The 27898-nt window shown below is 39.1% G+C and overlaps 1 protein-coding gene across 5 annotated transcripts; it reads right to left on the bottom strand.

The window, feature by feature from the left end:
* Window positions 1-1201: 1201 nt before the first annotated feature.
* On the bottom strand, window positions 1202-27300 carry LOC103697189 (probable glucan 1,3-alpha-glucosidase). Of its 5 annotated transcripts, none has more exons than XR_005509053.1 (6): window positions 25607-27300; window positions 22710-22983; window positions 22499-22634; window positions 16127-16262; window positions 1444-1540; window positions 1202-1302 (listed from the first exon to the last, which is right to left on the bottom strand). XR_005509053.1 is itself a non-coding variant. In XM_008778996.4 (3 exons), exons 1-3 carry the CDS (start codon window positions 27209-27211, stop codon window positions 22495-22497), a joined length of 2019 nt encoding a protein of 672 aa, XP_008777218.2. In that variant the 5' UTR covers window positions 27212-27300. The 5 variants fall into 5 exon arrangements, 1 of the variants encoding a protein (XP_008777218.2); XR_005509052.1 differs by lacking the exon at window positions 1202-1302 and adding an exon at window positions 1749-2218 and having other exon boundaries at window positions 16127-16280; XR_005509051.1 differs by lacking the exon at window positions 1202-1302 and having other exon boundaries at window positions 16127-16280.
* Between the last annotated feature and the right edge of the window lie 598 nt (window positions 27301-27898).

Below are 27898 nucleotides of genomic sequence, written 5' to 3'. Positions count from 1 at the left end.
GGATGCTAGGATGAGTTTCTAAGGAGATTTTGAAGTGAGTGGACCACCCTAAGCAGAAGATTCCTGTTACTTGGGTTCATCCAAACGCCTCTTAGATTTTCCTATATTTGCAATAATAGAGGTGAAAAATCTTATTCCCAAGCAAGGTTCGCCATCTCAGTACCGAACCCCGTACTAGTACCACACTAACACTGTATCAGTATGGTATGATATAGGGTCTTTTCTACGTACCGAGTGTCGATACGCCTTCTGTACCATGCACAGGTACCAAACTGGTACGGTACCGTATGCTCCGTTCTGCCCGGTATGGCGAACTATGTTCCCATGGGTAATTATTATCATAAGAATGATTAATATGCCCTGGTAGGATGATGTTGGATTAGCAGGAAGTGTAATTACTATTGTAAATGGCTATTCTTCACCTTTTGAATCCATTAGTTATCTAGTCATCTGAGTAACCAATGATCTAAATAAGTATCCTTGATAACATTATGAAACTACGCATAAGTGCTTTTGACAAAGAATAATAACAAAGAACTCGGCATATAGGTTCTCTTTGTATTTATATTCAAGTATATTTATCAAGCAACGAACAAATATAAGAAACAGTGGATTCTCAACCTGTCCAGCAACAGCCAATCCATCGGCAAGAAGAGATGTCGCCAACCAAATCTGCAGGCAGATCTGGAATGCAGCCATGGGAATTGAGCCCTGTCTTGCAGCCATTGATGCTGCCAGTGTCACACAGAATGTGACAGCAATTACCCTCGCAAGTAATAGAAAACCTGAGACAAAGCATAGTGACACAACTAAATGAAAATAAAGTTTCCAGAAAGCACTAAATTCTGGCAGTTTCAAGACATTAGAGCAAGTTAAACTGCATGACATAATATAACTGAGGAGAAGGAAAGATCACAAAGTAATAAGAGATGTGATTGTTCAATAATCATGTGCAGGAAGGACATCAAATAAAGGGAGTTTATTCATTAGAATATTAGATGACGAGAGATTTGTAGTATCATAGCTTTCTATGAGCTGAAGACAGAATTAAATTATATGATAAATATCCAAGTCTTTTAGTAAAGCGCCAAGTCCTATAATAGTTATCATTAGTGCAGGATGGGTGAACAAATTCTATAACATTCAAAGAAATCAGTGATGAGCGTACCGTCGATTCTAGTTAAAAAGGAAAACTTCTTACCATTTTTCAGAAAGCGGTTAAACTGCAGATCTTTGATACTAGGAGGTAACACATCAACTTTTCTCAATAATCTCCACAAAAGTATTAATGCAGTCAAGTATCTACAACATAGAAAACATGGAAAATAAGCAATGTATCATCAATAAACAAGAAAAAAAGGTATTTGATCGATTTGCATAAGGCAAAAAGATAAAATATATCGTTTGGTAAAGTTCATGCGAAAATAGTGAGTTAATGCTTACTGAGAAATAACATGAGCAATAGCTGCGCCACTGACACCTAACTGGAAAGTAAACATAAATATGGGATCCAAGATTATATTGGTCGCATCTCCAGCCACTGAATTATCAGAGAAAATTAATTTGAGTTAGACAGAAATATATATAGAATCCACAAATAAATTTTCAATACACATGGGGCCATTGAATACTACTAGTGTAGAATTCAGAACTAATAAAGAAAACATAAAGGGAAACAATTCGCCAATTATCTGCAAAGATAAAAATGTATCAGCTGAAAATTAAAAAGCAATAGTGTCAAAATGTACCAATAAATTTAATACATGAAGATCTCCTCAATGAAAGTAATGCACTTTCCACTTCTGTTAATCATCCTCAATTAGATATGTAATGTCTGCTGTAAGTTATAAGAAAACTGCCAATGATAACAAAGAAAGTAGTAGAATGGTATTACAATTCCATACCTTTGAATGAATGTGCATTTGTTGATCACCTGATCCATACATATTGATTAAATAGTAATACTATGAATAAAGAGAAGAAATTTTTGAATGTCACCCATTATAAAGGACAATGTAGCGGCAAGAAAAGAAACACGGATACAAAACCATAGGAAAGGGATGGTAACATGGTACCGTTACCATTCCAACACGAACCCGGCAACAATATGGGTCCGGGACACCAAAACCTCTGTCCGTACCAGCCGTACCAACATCTTTCAATTTTCATGTTTTCAATTTGGTACAGACCATCAATTCTGGTGCTGTACCATACCATTCTGATGGGAAAATGGGATGAGGTTCAGTACAGTATCTAAGAAACCTTGAAAGAACCATAATAGTAAGCTTGTTCCTTATCAAAGAAACATTGTCATCATTACATGTATTATGTATACTTTTAACAGATTATGCATAAGAATGTAGCCATTTTGATAATACAAAATTGGCATTTCCCCTAACAAAATAGATTATTGCAGCAATTTGGAACCATTGGACCTTGCTCCAGCAGTTTCATATTATCAGAGCTGATTCCATGCTCCTAAAGCTCTTATAAATTCGAAGATTACTATGCACGACTGAATTATCAATATCTATTGATAGGATGGCACTGCAGAGTTTCCTACCAAAGAACATCAGTTGATCATTAAGAAATCTAACCGTTCTTGCCATATGCCCATTTCAGGCATCCTCAAACCAAGCAGATTTGATGCAAATCAACCAGCAGAAGTCATCCACAAATCTGGATCACGTTGAATCAATGGAGCTATAAGCTTATTGGAACATCTACATTGCAGGCAATGTTTCACCTTTTTTCTTTTTCTCTGGTGTTACCGATGATTCTTGGGAAGGTGCCGGACACACCTCTTCCACTCCATATCTGACCACATAGGGCTCAAACTCATAACCTGAGTATGTTTCATAAGTTGTTTTACTGCTAAACACTTTGTGCCAAGCAAAGCTCTCTAGTTTATTTATATTTCCTGATGTTCCATGTGAAACTTTATATCCTACAGCTTCCACTTTGACTGCATTCCTTGAAATTTTGTGTTTCATTGAGGCATCCTAGGTTTTCTTCTTCCCTCTCTTTTCCTTTTCTGGTTAGGTTTAGTTCAAATCACAGCATGGTCATGGTCACTTATACCCATGGACTGTCGTACCGGCCGGTACGGGCCGGTACATACTAGTCCGGCCCTAGACCGGTACCGGATCCGCATGGAATCCGGTACCGGATTGTCTTTTTAGCAGAACCGACTAGTACGTGCTCCGTACCGGTCGGTACCGGCCGGTACCACTTGGTACCAACCTCGTACCGGTCCGCCGGTTCGCACCGGGTACGCTTTTTTTTTAAGAACCACAGCGCCTTGCGCTATGGTTTTTGAAGCCACTGCGCGGCGCGCCGCTCGTGGTTTCACAAAGAAGTGGCCCAACTGGCCACTTCTTAAAAAAAAAAAAGCCTTTTTGATGGTCTCGGCCACTTCTTTCTTTTCAGGAAACAAAGAAGTGGCCTCTCTCGGCCACTTCTTTCTTGTCAAAATAAGAAAAGAGGTGGCCTCTCGGCCACTTTCTTTTTTTTGTTTTTTTCTAAAAAAAAAGAAGTGGATGAGAGGCCACTTCTTTCTTTTCAAAAGCAGCAGAAGTGGCCGAGTTTTCAAAATGGATCTTGATGGCCGAGAGAGATTATGGTTCTGCGCCTCGGCCTCACTCGTTTCCGTTATAAAAACCGAACGAGAGCATTCAATTCAAACTTCAGAGTAACTCAAATTCAGTGAGCCTCTGAGGAGTAATCAGAGAAGAGAAGATTTGAGAGATAGCCCACAAATTCAGGAGGAAGTCCTACCCAAAAAATCCAGCAGAGACTATTTAAGGTGCGGCTTTTTTGTCCTATGTTATTTCATTAATTTGTTAATAAGTAACTTAAAAAAAAATAGTTAGAAATTACTTAAAAAATAAGATCATGCAAAAATTTACTTCATTAACTTAATTTTTTGATATGTTGTACATTTATGGTAGAAATGAAGCCATCAAGAAAAACGAACCCTACAAAGCATGATATTGGCTGGTCTTATGGGTGAAGACTTAGAAGAGAGGGACAACGACACCAGTTTCAATGCAACTTTTTGCGACAAGATTTTCAAGGAAGGAGGGATAACCAGGTTGAAGCAACACTTAGCCGAAAATTCCGGTAAGGTTGCTACGTGCCCGAATTGTCCCGGGCGAGATTCGTGTGCTGATGAGGCAGAATCTCGCTGAGGTCAAAGAAGCGAAGGAGGGGGCTTCCAAGAAGAGGACGGAGGTTGATCACCGAGCGGCAGAGCCACCTTCCTATCACTCTAGGAAGCTAGAGAAGGTTGAGGATCTAGATGAGGAGGAGGCAGATATTTAGGTGGCCATGCAGGCAAGCCTGGATGATTAGTGGCAGCAGGAGGAGGTGGCCAGGCATAAGGCTTGATTTGGGCCCTCTGCATACGAGTCGGCGGCGGTTATGGAAGCACTAGACAAGATCCAGAGTTCTTGAGGACAACTTCAGTCAGGGAGGGCATCGGTAAAGAACGTGGCCAGATTGCATCTATGCTGGGTAGTTTTCGTAACCGACAGAAGTTATCTAGAGGAATTCCAGAAGGAACGATAATTCATGATGTAAATCCGCATGCTCTCCTCAGCAGAGATTCAAGGCAGAAGAGGGTAGACACAATGTGGATGAAGGATAAGAAGAAAACTATGTGGCGAGCTATTGGATCCTGGTTTCACTTCAGCCACATCCCAGCGAATGTGGGAGACAATACATACTACAGGTCTGTTATTGCCGCCATACAAGCTGCCGATCCCGGTATAGTTCCTCCAGGCCCGAAGGACATATACGGTGAGCTTCTTGACAACAATAACGGGGAGTTGGAGAATTGGATTGACTTCTACAAGAGCAAGTAGCCTATATATGGACTAACCATCATGTGTGATGGTTGGACCGGTCCGACCAGACGGAGCATCAACTTCCTGATATAATGTGATGCGAAGACCTTCCACAAGTCGGTTGATGCTTCGACTTATGTGAATAACACCGGGTACATGCTGAAACTATGGAGGATGTGATTGATCTGGTAGGAGAGGAGAATGTCGTGCAGGTCGTCACGCATAATGGGCTGCAATATAAGGATGCCGGGCAGGTTTTGATGGAGTGGCGACCCCATATTTTCTAGACCCCATGTGCTGCACATTGTATTGATCTCATGCTGAAGGACATTAAAAAGATCCGTAGGGTGCAACAAACGGTGGAGACAGCCCAACGCATTACCAGGTATATTTATAACTATAACTGGGTCCTTTCACTGATGAAAAAGTATGCAGGGGGAGAGATTCTTAGACCAGGAGTCACACAGTTTGCTACCAACTTCATCGCACTTGATAGCATACTCGAGAAGAGAGGAGCCCTACGTCAGATGTTTGCCAGTCCCGAGTGGTATGATAGTAGATATTCTTATGCCGGCACTGAAGGAAGCAAGATAGAAGACTTGGTGACGAGACAGTCATTCTGGCAGCGGGCTACTACAATAGTCAAGGCTACCAAACCATTATATGAAGTGCTGCGAGCGGTAGATAGCGAGATATACCCCCAGATGGGATTTTTGTATCACATGATGGTCAAGGCAAAGGATCAGATTATGGAGGCAGATCCAGCATATGGCCGGTCGTACATCAACATCATTAAGCGACGGTGGAAAGCGCAAATGGGTAAGGAATTGCATCTAGCAGGTAAGCTAAGATATAATTATATTTCCACAATTATAGTGATGAATGTACTTATATAATTATGCTAAGATGGTCTCGTATATGTGCAGCATACTACCTAAACCCCCGGTTTCAGTACAGCATAGATGGAATTGGCATGGATGAAATACTTCTGGATGCTTTGCGTAATGTGATTTACAAGATGGAGCATGATCCAGAAAAAGCGGCCCTATGTCTTGAAGAGGTAATTATGATTTAGTAATTACCAGCATGTGTAAGTATACCGGCATCTTCAATTATTAACATGGTAGAACATGCTTATTTTTCACAGAGCAAATTATTTAGAGAGGGCAGCTACAGTTTTGGCCAACGAGCGGCTGTCGTCAGCAAACACAATATGAATCCAGGTACATGACACATCAGAAAAACATTCACCTGGTGTTACTTAGTTACTAATATGGAACTATCATATATGTAATTTTCATAAATATTTTTGCGGCTGAATTGTGGGTGCATTTTGGCGGGTCCGCGAAAAATCTAAAGCGGATAGCTATCCGGATCCTCTCTCAAACAGTCTCCTCTAGTGGCTGTGAGCGCAATTGGTCCACCTTCGCCCTTATCCACAACAAACAAAGAAACCGTTTGACGCAAAAGCGCCTTAACGACCTTGTTATGTGCCTACAATTTGTGGTTGAGGCTAAAGTGCATTCAGGAGGAAGCGGAGCTCAAGTATACAGATCCGATTTACGGGACCTTCATCGATGATGACAATCTGCTCGGGATAGCAGACAAAAAGAAAAGAAAACAAGAAATAGAGGGGAAGAAGAAGAAACGGAGAGAGAGAAAGAGAGAGGCATACTTGTGATCGTCGCCGTTGCCAGCCCTTGGCCACAAGCATCGCCAAGCTTCAGCCGCAAGTGTTCCCGACCCTCGGGCGCAACTGTCGTAGGGCCAAAGGCCAACAATTTCTCTTTTCCTCTTCTCTGTTCCTGAGATGAAACAGAGGAAGGACTCCACGGCTCTTGGTCGCAGCCGCCGCTGGCCCCCAGTTGGGGCTGCAATTGGGCCGGAGTCTCGTCCCCTTTTCTCTCTTCGGTGGCACAGAGGGAGATAGATGAAGAAGAAGAGGAAAAAAGGGCTTACCGGGATCCTCAACCGTGAGTGCTCGACGGGCGCTGCAGGCCGACCATGGGCGCCGCCGGCCTCGGCCAGCTTCTTCCATGCACTCCAACCGAGGAGAGCATCGTTCCTTCCCTGCAGCCGAGGAAATAGGAAAGCCAGGCCGCGGCCGCCGTGGGGTGCCGCTGGTCGGTCGCAGGCTCCACCGGCCTCCCTCCCGCGTGATTCTGACAGGGGGATCTTCCCCCTTCCTTGGGTTAGCGGGAGGAGAAGAAAAGAGGAAATGAGAAGAACAAAAAGAGAAAAAAGAAAGAAGAAGAAGCTTCGGGAAGAAGAGAAGAAGAAAAAGGAAAAGAAGAAGAAGAAAAGAAGAAGGCAAAAAGAAGAAAAGAGAATGGAGAAGAAGAAGAGAGGAGCAAATAGGGGGGATCAGGAATGGAGGAGAAGAAAAAAGAAGAGGAAAAAAAAAGAGATTCGGGAAGAAGAGAAGGAAGGAGAGAAGAAAAGAAAAAGAAGAAAAGAAAAGAAAAAGAAGAAAAAGAAGAAAACAAAAGAAAAAAGAAGAAAAGAAAAAGAAAAGAAAAGAAAAGAAAATAAATAAATAAATACATAAATAAATATATATATGAATGAATGAATAATAAATAAATAAATAAATATAATAATAAATAAATATAATAAAAATGAAATAAAATAATGATAACATAAAAAAGAGAGTTGCAAATAATCTATTTTCTATGATATTGATAGGTACAGTGGATTTATCATTCGAGCCTAGAGATTTGTGAACGAATCGAGGTAAGTAACCAGGGCACAAATCTTATTGATTTCAATCATTATTTAATTGTAAGTATGAAATAAAAAAATATATATTGGTTATGATGTATTTTCTCAAAAGTAGGATCAAGCATATGATTGCATGTGATTTATGAATTTGATTAAATTGCATCCTTCATGAATTGAGTATGAATTATGGTTATGATAAATTGTATGGAAATGATATTTGTGGTATGCTTATGCATTTTAAAACTTTAAGATGCCATTTGTCATTTTCCAACCTATTTATGAAGGTATGATTTATAAAAAGAATAATGATTTATGAACTCAGATAATTATAACTGGCTCTAGAAATAGAGGCCAGTTGACACCCTAGAGATAGCATCCAACGAATACGGCCCTCTACCAATAGGTTAAAGTTGATAATGAATATGAATTATGAAAACTCGTCGTCTACGAATACAACCCTGTCACGGGATTATAGTGACCATAGCAGCACATCCGTCTAAGAGCATAATTTATAAAGCATGGATAGATGGCAGCATTTTATATGAATTGCATTATCATTTTTATGAAGTTGCATGGCTAGAGCATGCATTGTTTTATGACTTGTTTTGAGTATATTGTCTATGAAATGTTTTACTTTGCTATAACTGTTGTCTTCTTTAAATGATACATTGGCATGAGAAATATTATGCTTAATCAAATAAGATAGTACATAATTACTTAATGAGTCATAAAACTCATTCACTCCATACGGTTTCTTTTTCAGATCAGTAAGATGCTAGGAGCAGAGAGCCCGAAGTCTAGGGTTTGGGGTGATGTACTTTGGATATTCCGGATGATTTTAGAAGCTCTGTGCCGATGTCTTTGGAAAACATTTTATAAATAAATACTATCTTTGTCATGACTTGATTTTGTGGTTTCGTGTTACTGTGGGCAATAGCCTGTAGTAGCACGGTCGTGCCACAGGCCGAATCTGGAGCGTGGCAAATCGGGTCCGGATCTGGGTTGTGACATTTAATGGTATCAGAGCTTAGGTTTAAGATCATTGGGATTGTAACAAAATTGGAGTCAGAGCACAGGTTTAAAACCAATAGAACTGTAAGAGATTATGAAAAATAGAGGTATTAGGTCTTAAGCTATAGGATCGTTAAGATTCGTCGAAAAGTTGGAGAAATGGATAGAAATTAGGAAAGAAGACAAATGTCTTTATTTACTTATGTTATGAATAAATTGGTGTTATTTTATTTGAATTTTGAAATGCAGAATCAGAATGCTAGCAAACTGTGCCAAAATGTGAATAAATTATTTTTTTGGAGATTTCTCGATGAAGTAATTTGTATTTTAGATTATGATTAAATTAGATTTTGACTAATATTAAGTGGAGTACTAGCCATTGAATATTAAAGTACATTGTAATTATTTGTTTATTAGTATATAAGTGATTTTGGAAGTTCAACTTGATACCCGGTACTGTGTTTGAAGTTAATAATATTGATGGCAAGATAGGATTCATTCATAAGTTGTTTAAGGCTTGGACAATCATGCATGAAACATTATATAGAAAGAAAATATATTTCAGAATGAGATCTAAGAGTTTTTCCTTTGTTTACTTGGAATATGGAAAATTAGATCTTTTCAAATTACAAGGCAAATTGGTATTTTGATTGGAAGTCATTTAGTAAATTCTGAGAATAATTATCAATCTTGAAGAATATTTTAGGCTCAAATGTTCTACTATGGATAAAGAGCAATAGTTTATGATCCTGCGATAAATCAATTAAATGAATATTAGTTGATGCTTTGACAAAAAAAATCATGTTGCAAATTTTGGATGTGATTCAAAATTGGGGGAATTGGAACAATTTAGTTTTTTGGAGAAAAAAAGAGCTGAAGAAAAAAGGATGACTATAACTAAAAATATGAAATACTTAATAAATTTATGATGTTTTGAGAAGATCCTCCATGTTAAGATAATTTGACCTCTTTAGATTTACGAGATCATGTATGTTTGCAATATTGCAAATAAAAAAAAAATCCTTATTGGTGGATTTGATCTTAAGGTAAAATCATGGAGCTAAATCTTTAAACCAGATTATTAGATTTTTGTGAGTTGAATATATATATATATATTATATAAAAAAGGCTACATGTTGATCATGGATTTTGTATCACCATAGGTGAAATCCTAGCGGAATTTCATGAGAGTCCTCAATGTGTTTAATCTAGAAGTAAAGATTTGAGGTGGTTGAATATGCTAATGAGTAAGTTAATCTAGAATTTTTACAGAGCATACAAATAATATTCTTAAAAAAGAGATCAAAATCAAATTGTAGAATGAAATTGTCAAGGGAATCTAGAGTTGGCTTAGCTTGAATTGGATCTAGTGTGGGAAGTAAGGATAAAAAAAATTCTGATTGGATATTATTAAAAAAAAGGGGGGATGATGATATGGGGTCATTAAGAAATTTTGGAAAATAATGATCAGAGTTGTGCAACGAAAGTATGGTGGTTCGAGTCATTTTTAAACTAGTCAAAAACATTGACTGTATTTTGAAATATATTATGGAAGACTTGATTTTTCAATAAATAAGGATTTTGTTAATAAGGGAAGGTGAATACTGTTGATTCTCAGGATAATCATGATATGACTATGTTATCTCTCTAATAGATTCTTCTAATGTTGGTATGCTAAGTAAAGTCTTGAGCATTTCATGACTACGGTGGGTTGATCATTGATTAGATATGATCTAAATTTTTAAGTATCCAAATAAACCATGCGTTATTGTCCATAGTTTATGAGTTATAAATTAAGCCTCGTGACATATTGAACCATAGCATCAGCCATCAATACTTTGTCTTCTTAGACTTGCTCTTGTGATTTGATACCAATTATTTTGAGATAGACCATTGTTGTCTAATGATCATCATTACATGTTCATTTTGTGAATTCCATTCCTGACCATCTAATGACTTGACTCTGATTAAGGTTGGTCATTATATTTTGTGAATCAGCATCCTACCATAACAAGTGTATCGAATCCATTTTATTTCATGTTCTACCCCAAATACAATTTAGTCAATCTTGTTGTGAATTAATCCCAATCCAATCTGGAGTGAACCTGCATTAATCTTAGATTTTAGTTAGACACTTATCTAGTGCTAATCTTGCTAGTTTATATCAAATTTTTGATAATTGATCCAAATTGCCTATCACACTGATTTTAATTGAGGAGAACGAGATCTTGGATTATGTTACATAATGAGATGAGCATCCCTCAATTTAGAAGGTCAAGGTTTTTCAAATTTCGAGGACGAAATTTTATTGAGGAGAGAACGTGAGAACAGGCCCCAAAAAGGGCTGAAGTCGGCTAGGCCTCGAAATTTTATTAAGGAGGGGAGAACATGAAAACAGGCCCCAAAAAGGGCTGAAGTCGGCTAGGCCCAAAAAAATATAGAATAGAGGATCGCGATCGCGTTACGGAGGCGGAGACGCCAAAACAGCTCCGCTGCCTCTTGAATGGCTTCCGATCCCGCTCAACCACCGCAAGCATCATGGCGATGAACGAGCTAGGCCATTTCGAATATTCCCTATTAAAAAAAAAGAAAGAACCCCGATCGCTCACCATCCCAGTCATTTCCAACTCTTCCGCTCTTTTTTTCTCCCTCCATCCTCGGCTAGGATTTTCAGAGCCCTTACTATGCCGCCGGAGTGGGTGGTCGCAGCTTCTTCCCGGAACTAGGTAAGAGTCCCGATCTCTTCCCTGCCTTCTCTCCTCCTGATCTACTCGGGATAGTAGACAAAAAGAAAAGAAAAGAAATAGAGGGGAAGAAGAAGAAACAAAGAGAGAGAGAGAGGCGTACATATGGTCATCAAGGTCGCCGGCCCTCGGCCACAAGCACTGTTGGGCTTCGGCCGCAACTGACCTAGGGTGGAGGCTAGCAATCTCTTTCCCTCTTCTCTGTTTCTGAGATGAAACAGAGAACGGACTCCACGGCTCTCGGCCGCAGCCACCACCAGCCATCGGCCGGGACTGCAGTCGGGTCGGAGTGTCGTCCCCTTTACTCTCTCCGGTGGGACAGAAGGGCGGCCCTCACCTCTTCCCTTCGGTGAAGAGAAGGGAGACGGATGAAGAAGAAGAGGAAAGAAAGGCTTACTGGGATCCTCGGCCGCAGGTGCCCGGCGGGTGCTGCGGGCGCCACTGGCCGGCTGTGGGCGCCGCCAGCCTCGGCCGGCTTCTTCTGTGTGCTCCGACCGAGGAGAGCATCATTCCTTCCCTACTGCTGAGGAAGAGGAAGGGAGGTCGGTCGCTGTAGGCCGAGTCGCGGTCGCCACGGGGCGTTGCTGGCCAGTCAAGGCTTCACCAGCCTCGGTCGGCCCCTCCTGCGCGATTCTGACAGGGGGATCTTCCCCCTTCCTTGGGTTAGTAGGAGGAGAAGAAAAGAGAAAATGAGGAGAAGAAAAAAGAAAGAAAGAAAGATAGAAGAAGCAGCTTTGGGAAGAAGAGAGGAAGAAGAGAAGAAGTAGAAGGAAAAAAAGAGAAGAAAAAGGAAAAGAAGAAGAAGAAAAGAAGGGAAGAAGAAAAGAAGAGAAAGGAGAAGAGAGGAGAAAATAGGCGGATCGGGAATGGAGGAGAAGAAAAGAGAAAAGGAGAAGGAAAAAAAAGATTTGGGAAGAAAAGGAGAAAAAAAAGAAAAGAAAAAAAAAAAGAAAAGAAAGAGAAGAAAAAGAAGAAAAGAAAAGAAAAAAAGAAGAAAAGAAGAAAAGAAGAAAAGGAAAACAAAAGAAAAAGAACAAAAAATAAATAAATATATATATATTGAATGAATGAATAATAAATAAATAAATATAATAATAAATAAATATAATAAAAATAAAATAAAATAATAATAGTAATAATATAAAAAAAGCGAGTGGCAAATAATCCGTTTCCTATGATATTGATAGGTATAGTGGATTTATCATCCGAGCCTAGAGATTTGGGAACGGATCAAGGTAAGTAACCCTGGCACAAATCTTATTGATTTCAAATCATTGTTTAAATATAAGTATAAAATAAAGAAATATATATTTGTTATGATGTATTTTCTCCAAAGTAGTATCAAGCATATGATTGCATGTGATTCATGAATTTGATTAAATTGCGTCCTTCATGAATTGGGTATGAATTATGGTTATGATAAATTGCATGAAAATAATATTTGTGGTATGATTATGCATTTTAAAACTTTACGATGTCATTTGCCATTTTCTAACCTATTTATGAAGGTATGATTTATGAAAAAGAATAATGATTTATGAACTCTCAGATAGCTATGCCCGCCTCTAGAAATAGAGGTTAGTCGACACCCTGGAGCTAGCATCCGACGAATACGGCCCTCTGCCAATGGGTTAAAGTTGGCAATGAATATGAATTATGAAAACTCGTCAACTACGAATACAGCCCTGTCATGGGATTATAGTGACCATAGCAGCACATTCGTTTGAGAGCACGATTTATAAAGCATGGATAGATGGCAGCATTTTATATGAATTGCATTATCATTTTTATGAACTTGCATGGCTGGAGCATGTATTGCTTTATGACTTGTTTTGAGTATATTGTCTATAAAATGCTTTACTTTGCTATAACTGTTATTTTCTTGAAATGATGCATTGACATGGAACACTGATGCTTGATTTGGTAAGATGGTGCATGGTTGCTTACTGAGCCACATAGCTCATTTGTCTCCTTATGTTTTTTCAGTTAAATAAGATTGCTAGGAGCGAAGAAGAGCAAAAGAAAATGGGGTTTGAAGCATAGATACAAGATTTCATAGATGTAGCCATATTAATGAGTTTGGTTTGTAATCTTGCAGACTCAAATACTTGATTTAGATGCTGTGTACCTGCTTCCTATTGAAAATGAAATTGATGAAATTTTATCATATTACATATAAGAATTATTGTTATCACGGGCTTCGTGTTATTGTGGGCAACACCCTACAGTAGCACGACCGTGTCACGGGTCGGATCTGGGGCGCGATAAATTATGTCCAAATTTGGATCGTGACACTAATGGTGGTGCAAAACATTAAGCAACAGAACATATCCATCCTTATTAGGTGGGCAACGTGGATATTTTTACTAATACTTGGCACGTGCAATACATGTATGGATCTAAAGTGAATGATTGTATGATAACTGTGTCCTCATCAACTTGTAAAAATTTTCAGGTTAATGTTTCACCATGAGATAGTTCAACGTAAAAGGATTGATTGATACACCCAAATGTACTTGGCATTCTTCGTGTGTCTCCTTTAAAATATTACATGGAGAGAAATAAATAGCTGGGTTGGTGGGGAGAGGAGAGGGAGGGAGGGAGTGTGGGGCAGGAAGGGAGTTGGTGTCGGGGGGTGTGAAGGTAGTTAGTTTAACTAAAGAATATGAGGAAGCTATAAAGGTAAGCCCCATGACCTCATACAAATTGGCATGCAACAAAATTATGGGAAAAATTATCACTAAAAAAATGTTATCATACACACTTTCTTACATTCTCACTTTCTTGTCTGTAGCTCTCTCCAAACAGGGCAAACTCATGAGGGCAACTCAAGTAAAAGGAGAATTAATCTACCATTCTTCCTTTATAAAAAAATAAAAAAAATCAGAATTGCCACAGGCCCTTAGGTAGTGAACAAGGATCAGAATTTAGTTGAGGTAGGAATCAAACCTAAAGAGGATCTATTATGAAATGAGTGCATGATCATCAAAGTTAAGAATGTTGTAATCAACAATCCATGAATTGGTGTCAAATTCCTGATGAGAAAATTATGGTCAAGAGAGAAGCCTGCCATCAAAGCAAAAACATAAATTGGGATATCTTATTTCTTATATTATTTCAGCTCATCAATGCCATGGAAGGAGTCTAAAGCAAGCCTACAAAACTAGTACCGAAAATTGTACCGATACATTATTGATTTTTATGGGATGGCACACACCCTATACCAATACAAGCTCCCAACATTTTTTTCAAGGAATGTTGAACCAACCCGAACCGATGCCAGCCCAGACAATTTGCTGATTTCTTTAATTTGGGTTATAAAAGGATCCCTCACCTCCCTCAGGATGAACGAGAGCTTCGAGATCGTTTGAGGTCTCTCTCGCGCTCTCTCTTCGCTCTCTCCACCTTGCGATGCTCAAGGTCAGCTCCCCCTCTATCTTAGTCCCTGTCCCCATCATGAAGTCTCGGCCATGGATTAAAGCTACTTCAAGCCCTCACTCCTTGTCATCGAATGCCTTGACCTCATCTCTCTCTCTCTCTCAAGTAAGTGCAAAGGCCTTAGCCTCTCTCTCTCTCCTTGCCTTTCTCCCTCCCTCTCCATTCTCTCCCCCCTCTCTCCCTTCCGCTCTCTTCCTCCCTCTCCTTCTCCCTCTCCCTGTCCCTCTCCCCCTCCCTCTTCCTATTTCTGTATGCTCCGACACAGCACATACAGACCCATACCGTATTAAACCGGTCACTGGTACAAGTCCTAATACTGGTTTAGCAAACCTTTCTCCTAACCATGGTACCACCCGAAACCAGTGTCGCAGGTTCGTATCAAGTGGTACGAGATGGTTCCGCTCATTTTGACCCATATAAACAACTCATAAATTGAATCAAAACTACCTTACCGGTACAATCAGTATGGGGCAGTACGAGCCAGTAGGGCAAACTTTGGTCTGGAGGAAGAAGAAATAATTTAGCATACTCTTGAGGTAAAGCCAATCTAGGCCAAAACTCCCTCAAAAGAACAAAGAAATGGATTGTCAAATTAAATGATTTCTTTATATGCAATGAGACAATATGTGTTTCTAAGGAGATATATGATACAATTGAAGGGTCATAGGCCTAAAAAAAATATACAGGATTGAAGTGAGCTGACTGGACAACAAGGGACAGTTTGATGGCATAGCGACTATTGATAGAAACAAAAGGCTACTTCAATAACAAAAAAAAAAGATAGAAATGAAAGCCAAAAATAGACTAGCATATGGAAAGATAATTAACTGCAGACATAATGCTGGATATACTTATGATATAATTGTTGTTCGTCTACATTCTGCATTCAATAAAAGTTGCATAATTAACTAATAATTTATTCACAATTTGGTTGTCATGGTGGTGAAGATGCCCTTCTAGGTAATCGTATACACATCTATGTTATAGATAAAAATTGAATACTTGGATAATTAAACAATGGACAACTTGCAAGTCATGCTTTTGATTCTAGAGAATATCAGCAGAATTGCATGAAATTCTTAAGCATTGTTTGAATATTCAATACCTAAAGAGATGCATGATATCTACTATTTCAGTGCTAAGCATTCACATCCGTGGCCTGCTTCCATGTTATTGGATAATGTATAACCTAGGTAGACATTATAATTTTGGTTCATATATGCGCAACTGAAATATGAAAGTACAGTATGACTTAACCAATCAATAGGAATATGTGTTGATGTAAGAGGGCCATTCTTCAGCAACAAAAAAAAGCACTACAAAAATTTGCTGGAAATAGAGAAAGAATATCATTTGCTTTCATACCAGTTGCATATAAAGGAGTTCTTGTATCCTTGAATCCTCGAAAGACCCCTTGCATGGCCAACGATAAAAGAACAGCCGGAGCACCAAGAGACCTCAATGTCAAGTATTGACATGCTGGGGTCAACATAGGGGAATCCTATTGAAACAAAAGGCCCTGTTATTATATATAGGCAATAGTTTATGTTACAATTTTCAACAAAGTTGGAAGCATGAAACATAGATACATAGAGAGAGTGGTGTCTTTAAAATTTTCAGCAATAAAGACTTAGCAAAGAATTTTCAGCAAAATATATGCTATGAAATACATTTAATAGTAACTAGAGGACAAGAATAACTTAGCAAAGGATTTGTTGGGCATGTTTGCAACATGCATCTAACACACTATATGATACTTTTGTTTAATTATGATAACTCCATAGTTGTATGAGACCAACTGCAAAAGAAGGTTCACATTGAAACACACAGAATGCATAGTTGAGTTGCACAGTATTCTACATGAGATTTTGATGTAGTGAGAATTGAAAGAACTAAGTACATATTGAGTCAAGATAATTTATGATGGCAATGGATGAAACTTTGACCTAAAGTAGGTCTCTGGTTGTTTTGAAATATGTACTATTGAACATGGATGAAAAACTTTGACTCCCGCAAGCATATGTGTAAATTAGGAAGAGGCAGGGATTGGGGCTTTTAGCCTTTAGTTTGAATAAATGACTTCCAATTCCCCATCTACTATTTTAGTGATCCAAATAGCAATATTTCAAAATAGGGAGAAAACATAGCCTTCAGAAGTAATTGGTAAAAAATAAAAAATAAAGATGATTTCTAGTTATGTCTAGAGGGTGAGCCTTGGCGCAACAGTAAGGTCGCTTCATTAGCACCTGGAGGTCACGGATTCAAAACATAGAAGCACCCACTCTGTACGGTGGGTTAAGGCTATGTACACCCTTCCTAGATCCCGAAATTGTAGGAGCCATAAGCATTGGGCTGCCATTTCTAGTTAAGTAAACCTGATGCGTTGATGACATAGATGAGAATCATTGAACTAAGCAACTTCTTTGTTGTAGAGATTGCAAACTTGTGTTTAGTATCTTAATGTACATAACATTCTAACCATAGTATGCCATACCAGTTCGAACCAGACGGTACGGGGCGTATCGTAACATATCGGTTCGGTACCTGTATCTGGTACATGTGGCGTACTAATACTCGGTACGCCAAAAAAATTTGTACCATACCGTACCGACACTGTGCTAGCATAGCACTGGTACGAGGTCTAGTACCGAGACGGCGAACCTTGATTCCAACTAATATTCATAACTATGAGAAACACAATGACACCAATTGAGGAAACATGTGCAAAAGCATGTTGGGCACCCCTCAAGTCAGACAATATATAACTTCCTTGCCAAAATTCCAACAGTCACCGACATGTCTGTCAATAAGTAGTGTTCGATGAAGATACTGGTAATATAAACTGTCATTTAACTAAAGAACTTAAATGTCAGCTAGTCACTGCTGGTTAAGCCTTCGTCTGTGGCAGTCCAACCCCCTTTCACCTTTGCTATCAGCTGCTTGAGGTGGAATCTGCTAAAGTTGTTGCCCAACTAAACTAACACTAAGTTGCATGCCAGCAACCCATACAAAGATATGTTTTTCTTTCCCAACACTTCTAGATCATAATTATGCAAAGCAAGTGTAGAGATGGAACTAATATACGTAAAATAGCAGTGAGCATTGGTCCTAGAAAATGACAGAGCAGGGAAGTGCCAAAGGATCCACCACTGTAATGGATAAATTATAACCTTATTCCATCAGAAGGTTATATCGCATTTTGTTTCTACTAGTTTAACGGATTGTACACAAGAGAACATGTGAATGGCTGTAACTCCTTACCCTCTCATAATTCAGACAAAAGCAGAAGAAAAAGGAGAAAAAATGTCGTTCCTCTTAGTCAAACCTGTGGCTTCATCTATTGTATACAACAATGGGGTTAGTTTAAGCTAGGAACAATCAAGCCCAACCCAAACTTTTCCTACTAACTCCAATCATTTCCTACGTCTGTCCTTCTTTCCATCCCCAACTAGGAAAGTGAAACCACCCTCTATAGAAAGTGAGATAAGCAAAAGGATAAAAGGAGGAAAAAGCATCATTCCTCTTCCTTGTTCCTACACATTTTTCTTCTTGGATGAAACGTAAAGCCTGTTCAAGTATGGACAACCAAACGCAAACAATCTTTACATGGTCCAACACATTAATTTATTTAACCAACTATATTAGAAACCAACCTCAGTCCTATTCATTTCAAACTTGCACAATTATCACATTATGCCTATTTACAATTGTTATTTTTATCATATCTCGGATAAAATAATATTGATTTTTCCTAGAAATAAGATATTAACTTATTTCTTCAAAGCCTTCATTTATTTTTCAAATTATATTTTTAATTGCTAGAACTAGTGGCTATCATGTGCGATGCATATGCAAAGAATATCTCTTGGATGAGATTTCCCAGTCATGAGCAAAAAGTTTAGCACATGCTGAACTCTATTTTTCACACACACACACACACACACACACACAGAGAGAGAGAGAGAGAGAGAAGCGAGGCATCTGAAAGTTTGGAGTCTAGGAGGCACTAGACTCCTAGCCTTTGTAGGCATAGTATGGCGGCCTCGGAGTCCAACATGTATGTGCCGCCCTACAAGACTTTCCATCATATATAAAGATAGTACTTTGCTTGTTGTTATATATATATATATATATATATATATATATATATATATATATATATATATGTATGTATGTATGTATATCTATATATGTATGTATGTATATACACACTTTTGTTAGATAATATCTTTCATATACTAATAGTTCAATCTTTATTTTTAATTTTTACTTATCTTAATCCTATTTATTAAAATTTGATACTAAAGTTTTTTTTCATTCCCTCCCACATCGTGGTGGTATTTTACTATTTATATGTGAGTCTGTGAGTGTATTCCAACTTTTGAAAGGTACAATCAAGCCAGACTCAAAACTTCTGTGTTCCATAATACCATAAAAAAGGAGTTTTCTTATTTCTTTGTTAGATCCGTAAGTTCACTACATGCATGATATGACCTACCAAGATTTGCCATAACAATCGGTACCGTACTAGTACTGAACCAGTACGTGGTGCCCTACTGTACCGACATTCGGTATGCTAAACCTTACCATACCATACCGTGTACCAACACTATAATAGGGTAGTACCAGTACGGGTCCGGTACCAAGACGGCGGACCTTGTGACCTATTGGTTGTTAATTTTAGGGCCAACAAAGATTATGCTTTAATTTCAAAAATAGAAGAACGTTACAAATTATTTGGTGAACACAAAAATATATACCCTTGGAAATGCTTAACACCATTAAATCATTTTAAAAGTTAATATCAAGGTGTCTTTCTATTAAATTTCTGCACAAATTTAGCTGTTAAAGAAACAAGAGTCAACATGGAAAGGCTAAAATGACAGATTTAATAGATTGAAGTACCAATAATTGTCATCAAACAAACTATAAGTAAACAAGGTCCCCTTCATCATTACAAATGTTACAAATTGCATTGGGCTCCCTTGAAGACAAAAGGCTTTTTTCCCCAAACCTAGATCCACCAATTTCAAGCATTTGGTTGTTCATAAGTATTGTCCACTTAACACACTGGTCAAGTAGATTGTTGTCTTGTTATTAAACATAAAAATATAGATGTAGTCTATGTAGTCTAAGCGGTTGCCTATGCCATTTTCCAAGGCAAGAAAAATCTGACATTACTTGAAAATGACTGCAAGAAAAAATTGACCAGAATCCAAATATGAGGCTCATTTAACTTTATATGAGGCAAATAGGTCTAAAAACATTTTATTAAACAAAAAGCTCCTTTGAACAAAAGGTGGTACCATTACTCTTCATTTGAATGGTAAGATGATTAAAGTAACCAAGGATCGCCGAACTGGTACCGGTAGGCATACCGGTGGGCCACCAGACCGGTTTGCTACCGGTTTTCGAACCGGTACCACTGGTTCGGCCTGACTCACGCATCCAAAAGCCCAAAAGAAAAAAATAGCCTAGCCGGTACCAGCCAGTACAGGCTAGTACCGCTTTTTAACGCCGAACTGGACCGATCAGAAACCGAACCGATTTGTTACGGGCCGAACCGGCCGTTACGGGCCGGTTCAACATTCCTTGAAAGTAACACATAAAGATGAAGATTGATATGATGGATAGGATTCCCAAAATAGATGTGTTCCATAAACCATCGCCGATCCAAGAAATGATCAATAATCTAGCTAGTATGAACCAATGGGAGCTTCTAAGATGCCCAACTTACCTTGCTAGTATAAGTCTATTCCTTGGAATGATCCAAATAGCTCTGACAAGTAACAACCTTTAGCAGGGTTTGTTTAGATATTCCAAAGTTGATGCATAACTGATGCATGAAATCTATTATGATGCGCAATTGGTATCAAATATCAAGTGACTGGACCATGCAGGTTCCAGGTCAGTACAGTAGATACTGTTGTTTATCAACCTTGGGCTGACCAACCCTTAATACAGCCATTATTAGCCTCCAATTTTTCTTTTTTTTCTTGATGCAGCGATCATTTTCTACAAAAATATGGTAAATGTAGTGATTTAAACACTAGAATCATTCTATCTTATCTGTATTGAAGTTTCGCATTGCTATTTAAATGTGTCTTATGGTGTAATACATATTTTCATATAACTTATCATAAAAATTATATTAGACAACTGACAACTATATTTGTGCATTTATACAAAGCAAAACAGCACAATCTAGCACTTGGAGAGCTCTTCGCTGCATCTCCCTATGTCGCCTTCACATGATATTGAAAACAAAGTAGGCGGATTATAGCTTTCCTACTCAACACCAAGAGGTTCAGCCTCAATTTGCCCCGGTCTGGCACAATCTGGGTGGTTCGGCTGCAAATTATATATATACTAGGCTTATTAAGGCCCAAAAGTACTTGTTCAACCATATTGGTTGGTACAGGGTTAGGGCCAATATACCTAGTAAATCTTGTGCAGAATCAAGTTAGCTACTTATACTACTTGATGAGTAAAGTGAACATAAGATGGTACAATAGCTTATTTGAGGGCCAATGCAAGAAAGCAGTGCTCTTGAAAATTCAAAACAAGGCCTGCTGAATTAGCCTGAACCGCCCAGTTTGGGTTGTACCGAGCGAAACTGGCAAGGATTGGGTCAGTGCGGCTGTGGTATTCAGAACCAGCCTCGAACCGGATGATTTGGAATGGAACTTGTGTAAACCGAGCGGTTCGCATGGGTTCAAACTAGTTCCTCTCTCCTCCCTCTTTTTAAGTAGTGACAAGGCCTGAGATGTAGAGGACACCTCTCAGAGCCAGAGCTACAGTGAGAGATCCAAGATTGGTTAAAATCCAGAGCGTGTTCTTTATACAATGAGCGTACAAGACTATAACGCCGCTTGGTTAGAAGTGTGAACTGATATGCCTCCTGATTATGCTAATAATCTAGATATCTACAAGGGACATCGCCACTCGACGAGATTTTAGAAATCAGTATGTATATTGTAATTTAAATATACGTAATTAATTATATTATTTTATATTTTGTATCTCACTAATTGATTTTAGGATATTTTATGTTGCTTCTTCTAGCATGCAACATCTTATTAATCATTTTATATTTTGCATCACTCTAAAACATTAAGATGCATCATTTAGAATGTATCAGGACCATTGAAACATCAAAAAATATCAAAACAAATCAAGAAACATCAAATTATACTTCAAATCATTGAAAAAAATTTATTACCACTAATTCAAACTTAAAAAATATTGAAAAAAATTAGTGTGCTGGCTCGAAACCGGCACGCCATTGCGTTCCGTGTGTCAGTATGGTACCAAACAGTATCGTACTGTACCGGCCGCTGACCGGTATGAGTTTCGGTACCAGTTCAGTGATCCTTGGTCCAGAAAGTAACATTTATCCATATAAATAATTTCAAAATTCAAAAATAAGTAAATTTCACCTATTTGTGGTAGTTTTACACTTCATAAGTGAATCCGCTGATGGTACATCAAACAAAAAGAAATGAATGAAGAAATAACAAAATAATAGTATGCCATGTCAAACTCTAGCGATAAAAGATGATTGCTTGAATAGCTAGGAAAAAATGTCAGGGAGCAAGTGTAAAAGCTAAAGCAAGATTTAAGTTGGTATGACAACCTAAGTTCACAGTTGCTAAGCCTCTGTGAATAATATGGCATACTAGCAAGCTACATCAATTCGGACATACAGATTCCATGGGACATCTATGAATAAATTACCCAAATAACCAAGGTTCCCGTCTTTTAGTGTCTTGATGGGCATGAGCTCTAAAGAAAGGATAGTAAGCACCCAATTGGTACCAACGCACTAAGAGTTCAGGTTCTGGGTTGCCAAAAAATCCACCAACATCCGCACCTATAAAAAATGCAAATATCAGATAAGTCCATCGAAAAGTAGGCAAGAGCTAAGTCTATTGAACAAGTTAATCACCAGAGAATGACAAGCCAGTAAGACCAAGTGTTAAAATCATGGGAACTGAAGCTCTGAGTTGGTCCCAATTTGCAGAATTATCTCCAGTCCAAACTGTACCATATCGTTGACTTCCAGCAAAGAAAGCCCTTGACAAGACAAATGGCCTATCCTTTCCATTACCACGCTTTAGAAGTCCATTTGATGTAGCCATATGGAAGTAGTATCCATAGGCATTATGTAACTCCCTATGCTCTACATCTCCATAATGTATGGCATCCCTCGGCATGGTAATCTGATAAAACCAAATATAATTTTTAGATAGCAGCATTAATAAAATATGTTGCTTTAAAGCTGGAAACTCACATACGCATAGTGTTCATACAAGGCACTGCAGCATAGTGTTTGATAATTGATAAATTGATATGGCTAAATGCCAAAAGAAAGAGCAATTGAATGAATAAATGCCAAACAGCTCATTTTGAGTCAAAAAGGCAACACTCCATGTTTGAAGTAGTCTGATGTAGTAAATAACCAGGTCTATAACAGTAAACTTACTGACCAGTGAAAGGAAATAGGTTAAGAGTTACATTTGTAGTCTAAATATAGCACGTAGTAAAAACTCATATGACATGAAGATCCAGGCTAAGGATCAAAACTACATTTAATTATATGGTTTTCTATAAGACTCTAGAGCAAAAGAGACAACTGTTTTTTGACGCTCCATGTGTTTGCTCGTATTTTTACAAACTATGTTCTAATGGAAGTAAATATGCACCACACTTATACTTCATATTTTGTAAAAACCCACTGTTCTATATGGGTGAGGGAGCAAATTGAAAAATATGTGATACCGATTTTTTGTTTTTTTGTTCAATTTAGATTTAACACAAGATCCTTCGATTCAACCCCAGTTATTCTTCAGCAAGTACTCAAAAGCATAAAGATAAACAGTGGTACAAAAATTCCAACAACATATTATCTAAGCAAAGTTTCAAGTGTTGGTCCAAATTGATCCTTTTCAGCTGAGAATGAACCTATGCTGACCTCAAGTTATGAGTTTTAGTTCATTTTGGTGAGGTCAGTTTCTGCTGAAACTAACTAGAATGGGTTTCATTTTCAGTAAAACCGACCAAAACTAGCCTACATAACCTTTCTACGTTTAATGTTAGTGTTTACATACATTGAGTTTTATTCATTTATTTATTTAAGTACATCAGCTATATTAGATAGAAGATTGTGATTTTGTATTTTTTATTTCTTTTTCTTGAGTTAAAAGAGGAGATGGCTAATAGGTTTAACACTTGACAAGCCGGCCATGCAGAAAAGAACACTTATTATAGTATCTTATAAAGAATAACATGAAGAACTCATTGCAAGTCATTTCATCCTATTAATATTTTTTATATAAAATAAATATAATAGTTTATGACTACATGCATTTGATTGAACAATTGCTTAACAACAAAAATGCTAAAAAAAAGCCAAATTCAATATATTTGTGAGTTCAACTAAAAATGATAATGAATTTGCAAAAATTGAAGCTCAAGGAGTTACACATAACTCACAACATAAAACACCAGTATATTTAATTTCACTTATTGTAACATCAACTTGAGCCATGAATTGTCGAAACTACACAAGTAATGAACCTATGTAATACAAAATAATCTAAAATGTTATAATAGTTTTTCTTTTATAAAATTTTTCCTATTCTTTCCATTATTGATTTTTCTTATTTTTTTGATTGAAAGTCCGAAACTTGGAGTTAAACCTCTAAAACCATCGAATCTGCCAAAACTGAAATCCCAAAGACTAGCAAAAAGCAAAACTATAGTCGAGCTTTCAAAACTTGTATCTAAGAAGATACATTTGAGATGACTTTCTACTTATTTAGCTTTTCATTTCATGGATTTGAAACTTGATGAGTAAATCTCATTTCAATTCTCACTTTTGCTAAAATCTGTATTAATATGTTCAATTTTTTATGACATGGTAGGTTATCTCTGGTAATATGCAACCATGGTAACCTTCTTATATGGATCATCTTTTGGTTAAAAGTTCCCCGCCAGGGTATGATCGGAAGTTTGAATGTGTATAAAAATCTGCTACAGGCTATAGGATTGGGTGAGCAGGAATGTGAGCAACAAATTGTGGAAAAATTAGGAGGCCCACAATTTGTAGTTATCATTTTTTCGATTATGGTGACAAATGCATTTTAATAAAGCTAGTTTGCACTAAATACAAACATTTTGCTGCTGTTGCAGTTGTAAAAAATAGACAGCATGAATAAGGTAAAATAGGTGATGAAAATCCAAAATGCAAAGTTTTTCCCTATGTTTGTCATTTTTGCATGGAAATTTAACAGTTTGATAGTAGTATTCCAATTGAAGCTGTATAAAAGTTTTGTGAGATATGATTGGATTTGTTTCCTTTTAAATTTGCTCCATGGTTTTAGAATAACTTTTGCAGTCAACTATACTATTTAAATCCAATGTAAAGACTGTTCAGATGGTTAAGTTTGTGTATCAATCACATATCCATAAATTTCTACATCTAAGGGTCGGGTTTTAGGTGTGTCACCAAACACTGGACATGAGCATCTGTGTGATTAACTAGGGGGAGAACCACTTCGACTAGAAGACTGATGCATTTGATATGTTGGTTCATGTTGCTCGCTCCTTGTTATACTGATCTAATTGGTAATTCCAGAATTGTTTTAAAAAGCCAATAGCCTTTGAATTCAATCCACCATTAGGACAGTCTATCATCTCCTTGTAAATTGCCCAACCTTCAAATATGGCACAACATCAACCTGATGACAAAGAAGTAAATTCTTTCTAGAAATATGCCCATAGTTATGTTCTGTTTTAGACCATAGAGTTAACAAGTCACAACACAGCTGCACAGTAACATACCTCAGGGATATTGAAGACTGAAGGCTCATTCATGTCGTTCCATATGTACAACGTGGGAGTTGAACCTACATAATTCTGGAAGGAGAACTTCTCAGCCCACCATTCCCGCACTTTTGGATTCAAAACATCCCCATACGACGAGGAACCCGCCCAGCACCAGCCATCAAAATCCTTCCCTGTGGCATCCTTCACATAATAACCCCTCTCGGTGGCCTCCTTGTGTATGTAGAAAGAATCATCCCGCTTGATGTGAGGGTCGACAATTGTCACCATATGCCTCCCCTTCGCCGCCAGCTTCTCCTGCATCTCCTTGGGGTTGGGGAACAGCACCCGATCCCACGTGAAGTACCGCTTCCCATCAGTGTGCTCGATGTCAAGCCACAGCACATCATATGGTATATCATGCTCATCGAACCCAGCATCCACGGCCGCAACATCCTGCTCATCCCGGTAGTTCCACCGGCACTGATGGTAAGCCACAGCGAACTCCTGCGGCATCGCGGGGGTCCCGGTGATGCCGGTGTACTGCCGCAGAACGTCCTTAGGCTCGGGCCCGACAAAAAAGAAGGCATCGACGACCCCGGCCTCGCTCATCCACAAAGTGTCGATCCTCCCCTTTGCCGGCGCGGCCGGGTCGTCCCATCCGGGAGCGAGGACGTCGATTTGCATCTCGGCGGCATTGAGCCAGAAAAAGCCGGAGGAGGATCCGGCGCCGTGGGAGAGCATGAAGGGGATGGCGCCGTAGAGCCCAAAGGGGGAATCGGCAACGTACTCGAAGACATCAAGATTGAAGAGACGATAAGGCTCGGAGTGCTCGACGCCAGGGCCGCTGGTGGGGCGGAGAGAAAGGGACGACGAGGCGTGCTCGGGGATGCCGTAGACGAAGTCGGCGCTATGGAAGGAGACGTCGAAGCTGATGGACTGGGGTCCATGGGGCCGGGTGTCCGTGTGGCCGCGGAACCGCTCCTCCCAGTCCTCGTCATCGTTCTTCTTGGCCCTCAGCTGCTCGAAGTCGAAGAGGCCATGGGAGTTGAGGGAAAGGACCGGCTCGCCCGATCCCTTCCAGCGGACTTGGATCTCGAAGGGGTCGTGGATGAGGACGGCCTCGAAGCCGTCGGCCAGGTAGAAGGAGGAGGAGGAACCGGCTGCGGGAGAGGAGAGGCGGGGGAGCCAGAGCCGGCGGTTGTCGAGGTCGGGGAGGAGAACGTCGGGGACCTGGAATCGACGGCGGGGGGCGGAGGGGTCCTCGTCGATCTGTAGGCGGAGGACGCCGCCCGGATAGACGGATAGACGGAGGAGGAGGGGCCGGGGGGGATCGCGGTCGGACTCGGGGTCGTCGCCAGCGGTGGCCTGGCGGAGGGGCTGGGATGGGAGGAGGCGGGCGGAGACGGCTCCATCGGAAAGGGAGACGTCGGCGGCGGAGAGGGAGGGGATGGAGTGGGGCTTGCGGCCGCGGGCGCGCTTGCAGAAGGGGGTCTGCTCGCAGTTCCGGAACTCGTCCTTCTTCCAGGCGGAGGCGGCGGAGAAGAAGAGAAGGAGGAGGAGGAGGAGGAGGAGGAGGAGGAGGAGGAGGATCGGCGGAGACCGATCGGCTAGCGAAGGCATGGCGACGGTCGCGGTGGCGAAACTGGTGGTGACAGTGGGAGATGGACCTGTGCTTCTTTTAGTCAGCGGCTATGCAGGACCATACGAGTGCCAGGGGAGAGAGATATCATTACAAACTAATTTAATAATAATAACATAGTTAGCAACGAGAAAAAAAATATATTTATATATACAATATTTTTTTTAGTAAAAAAGAATTACACCTATATTAATTATTTTTACCCGGCAATGATAATTCTTGATTTCGTTAGAATCCATCGATTATTATTTTTTATAAATATACTATTAGAAAAGCATAGGCCAAAATGATGAAATATAATTTTGATATTAACATACGGCAAAGTTTAATGATGGTAAAGAACTCATCATAAACACATCTTCTTCGACATAACAAAGTTATACCCTATTTTATTTTCATTAGTTTGAACTTTCTTCTTAGAAGAACACTGTTCCTATTTAATGTAACCAACTTAAGATTTAATGTAAAATTCATGCTATTCGATAATACACAAGACTAGGCTCTTTCAATCTTTTCGTCCTCAGACATAAGAAAAGATTAGAGGAATAGAGAGTTAGAGACCTTTAAGCACTCTCGCCAGCCCTAACGGTGTACCGAGTTCGGGTCGGATCATAGGATAAAAAATCTAAAATTGCTCCAAAAATCAAATGGGTTAAGTCGGGTCAGAA

Source organism: Phoenix dactylifera, unplaced genomic scaffold, assembly GCF_009389715.1.
Source record: "Phoenix dactylifera cultivar Barhee BC4 unplaced genomic scaffold, palm_55x_up_171113_PBpolish2nd_filt_p 000768F, whole genome shotgun sequence".
Lineage (NCBI taxonomy): Eukaryota > Viridiplantae > Streptophyta > Magnoliopsida > Arecales > Arecaceae > Phoenix > Phoenix dactylifera.
This window is presented reverse-complemented; position numbering and strand designations above follow the sequence as displayed.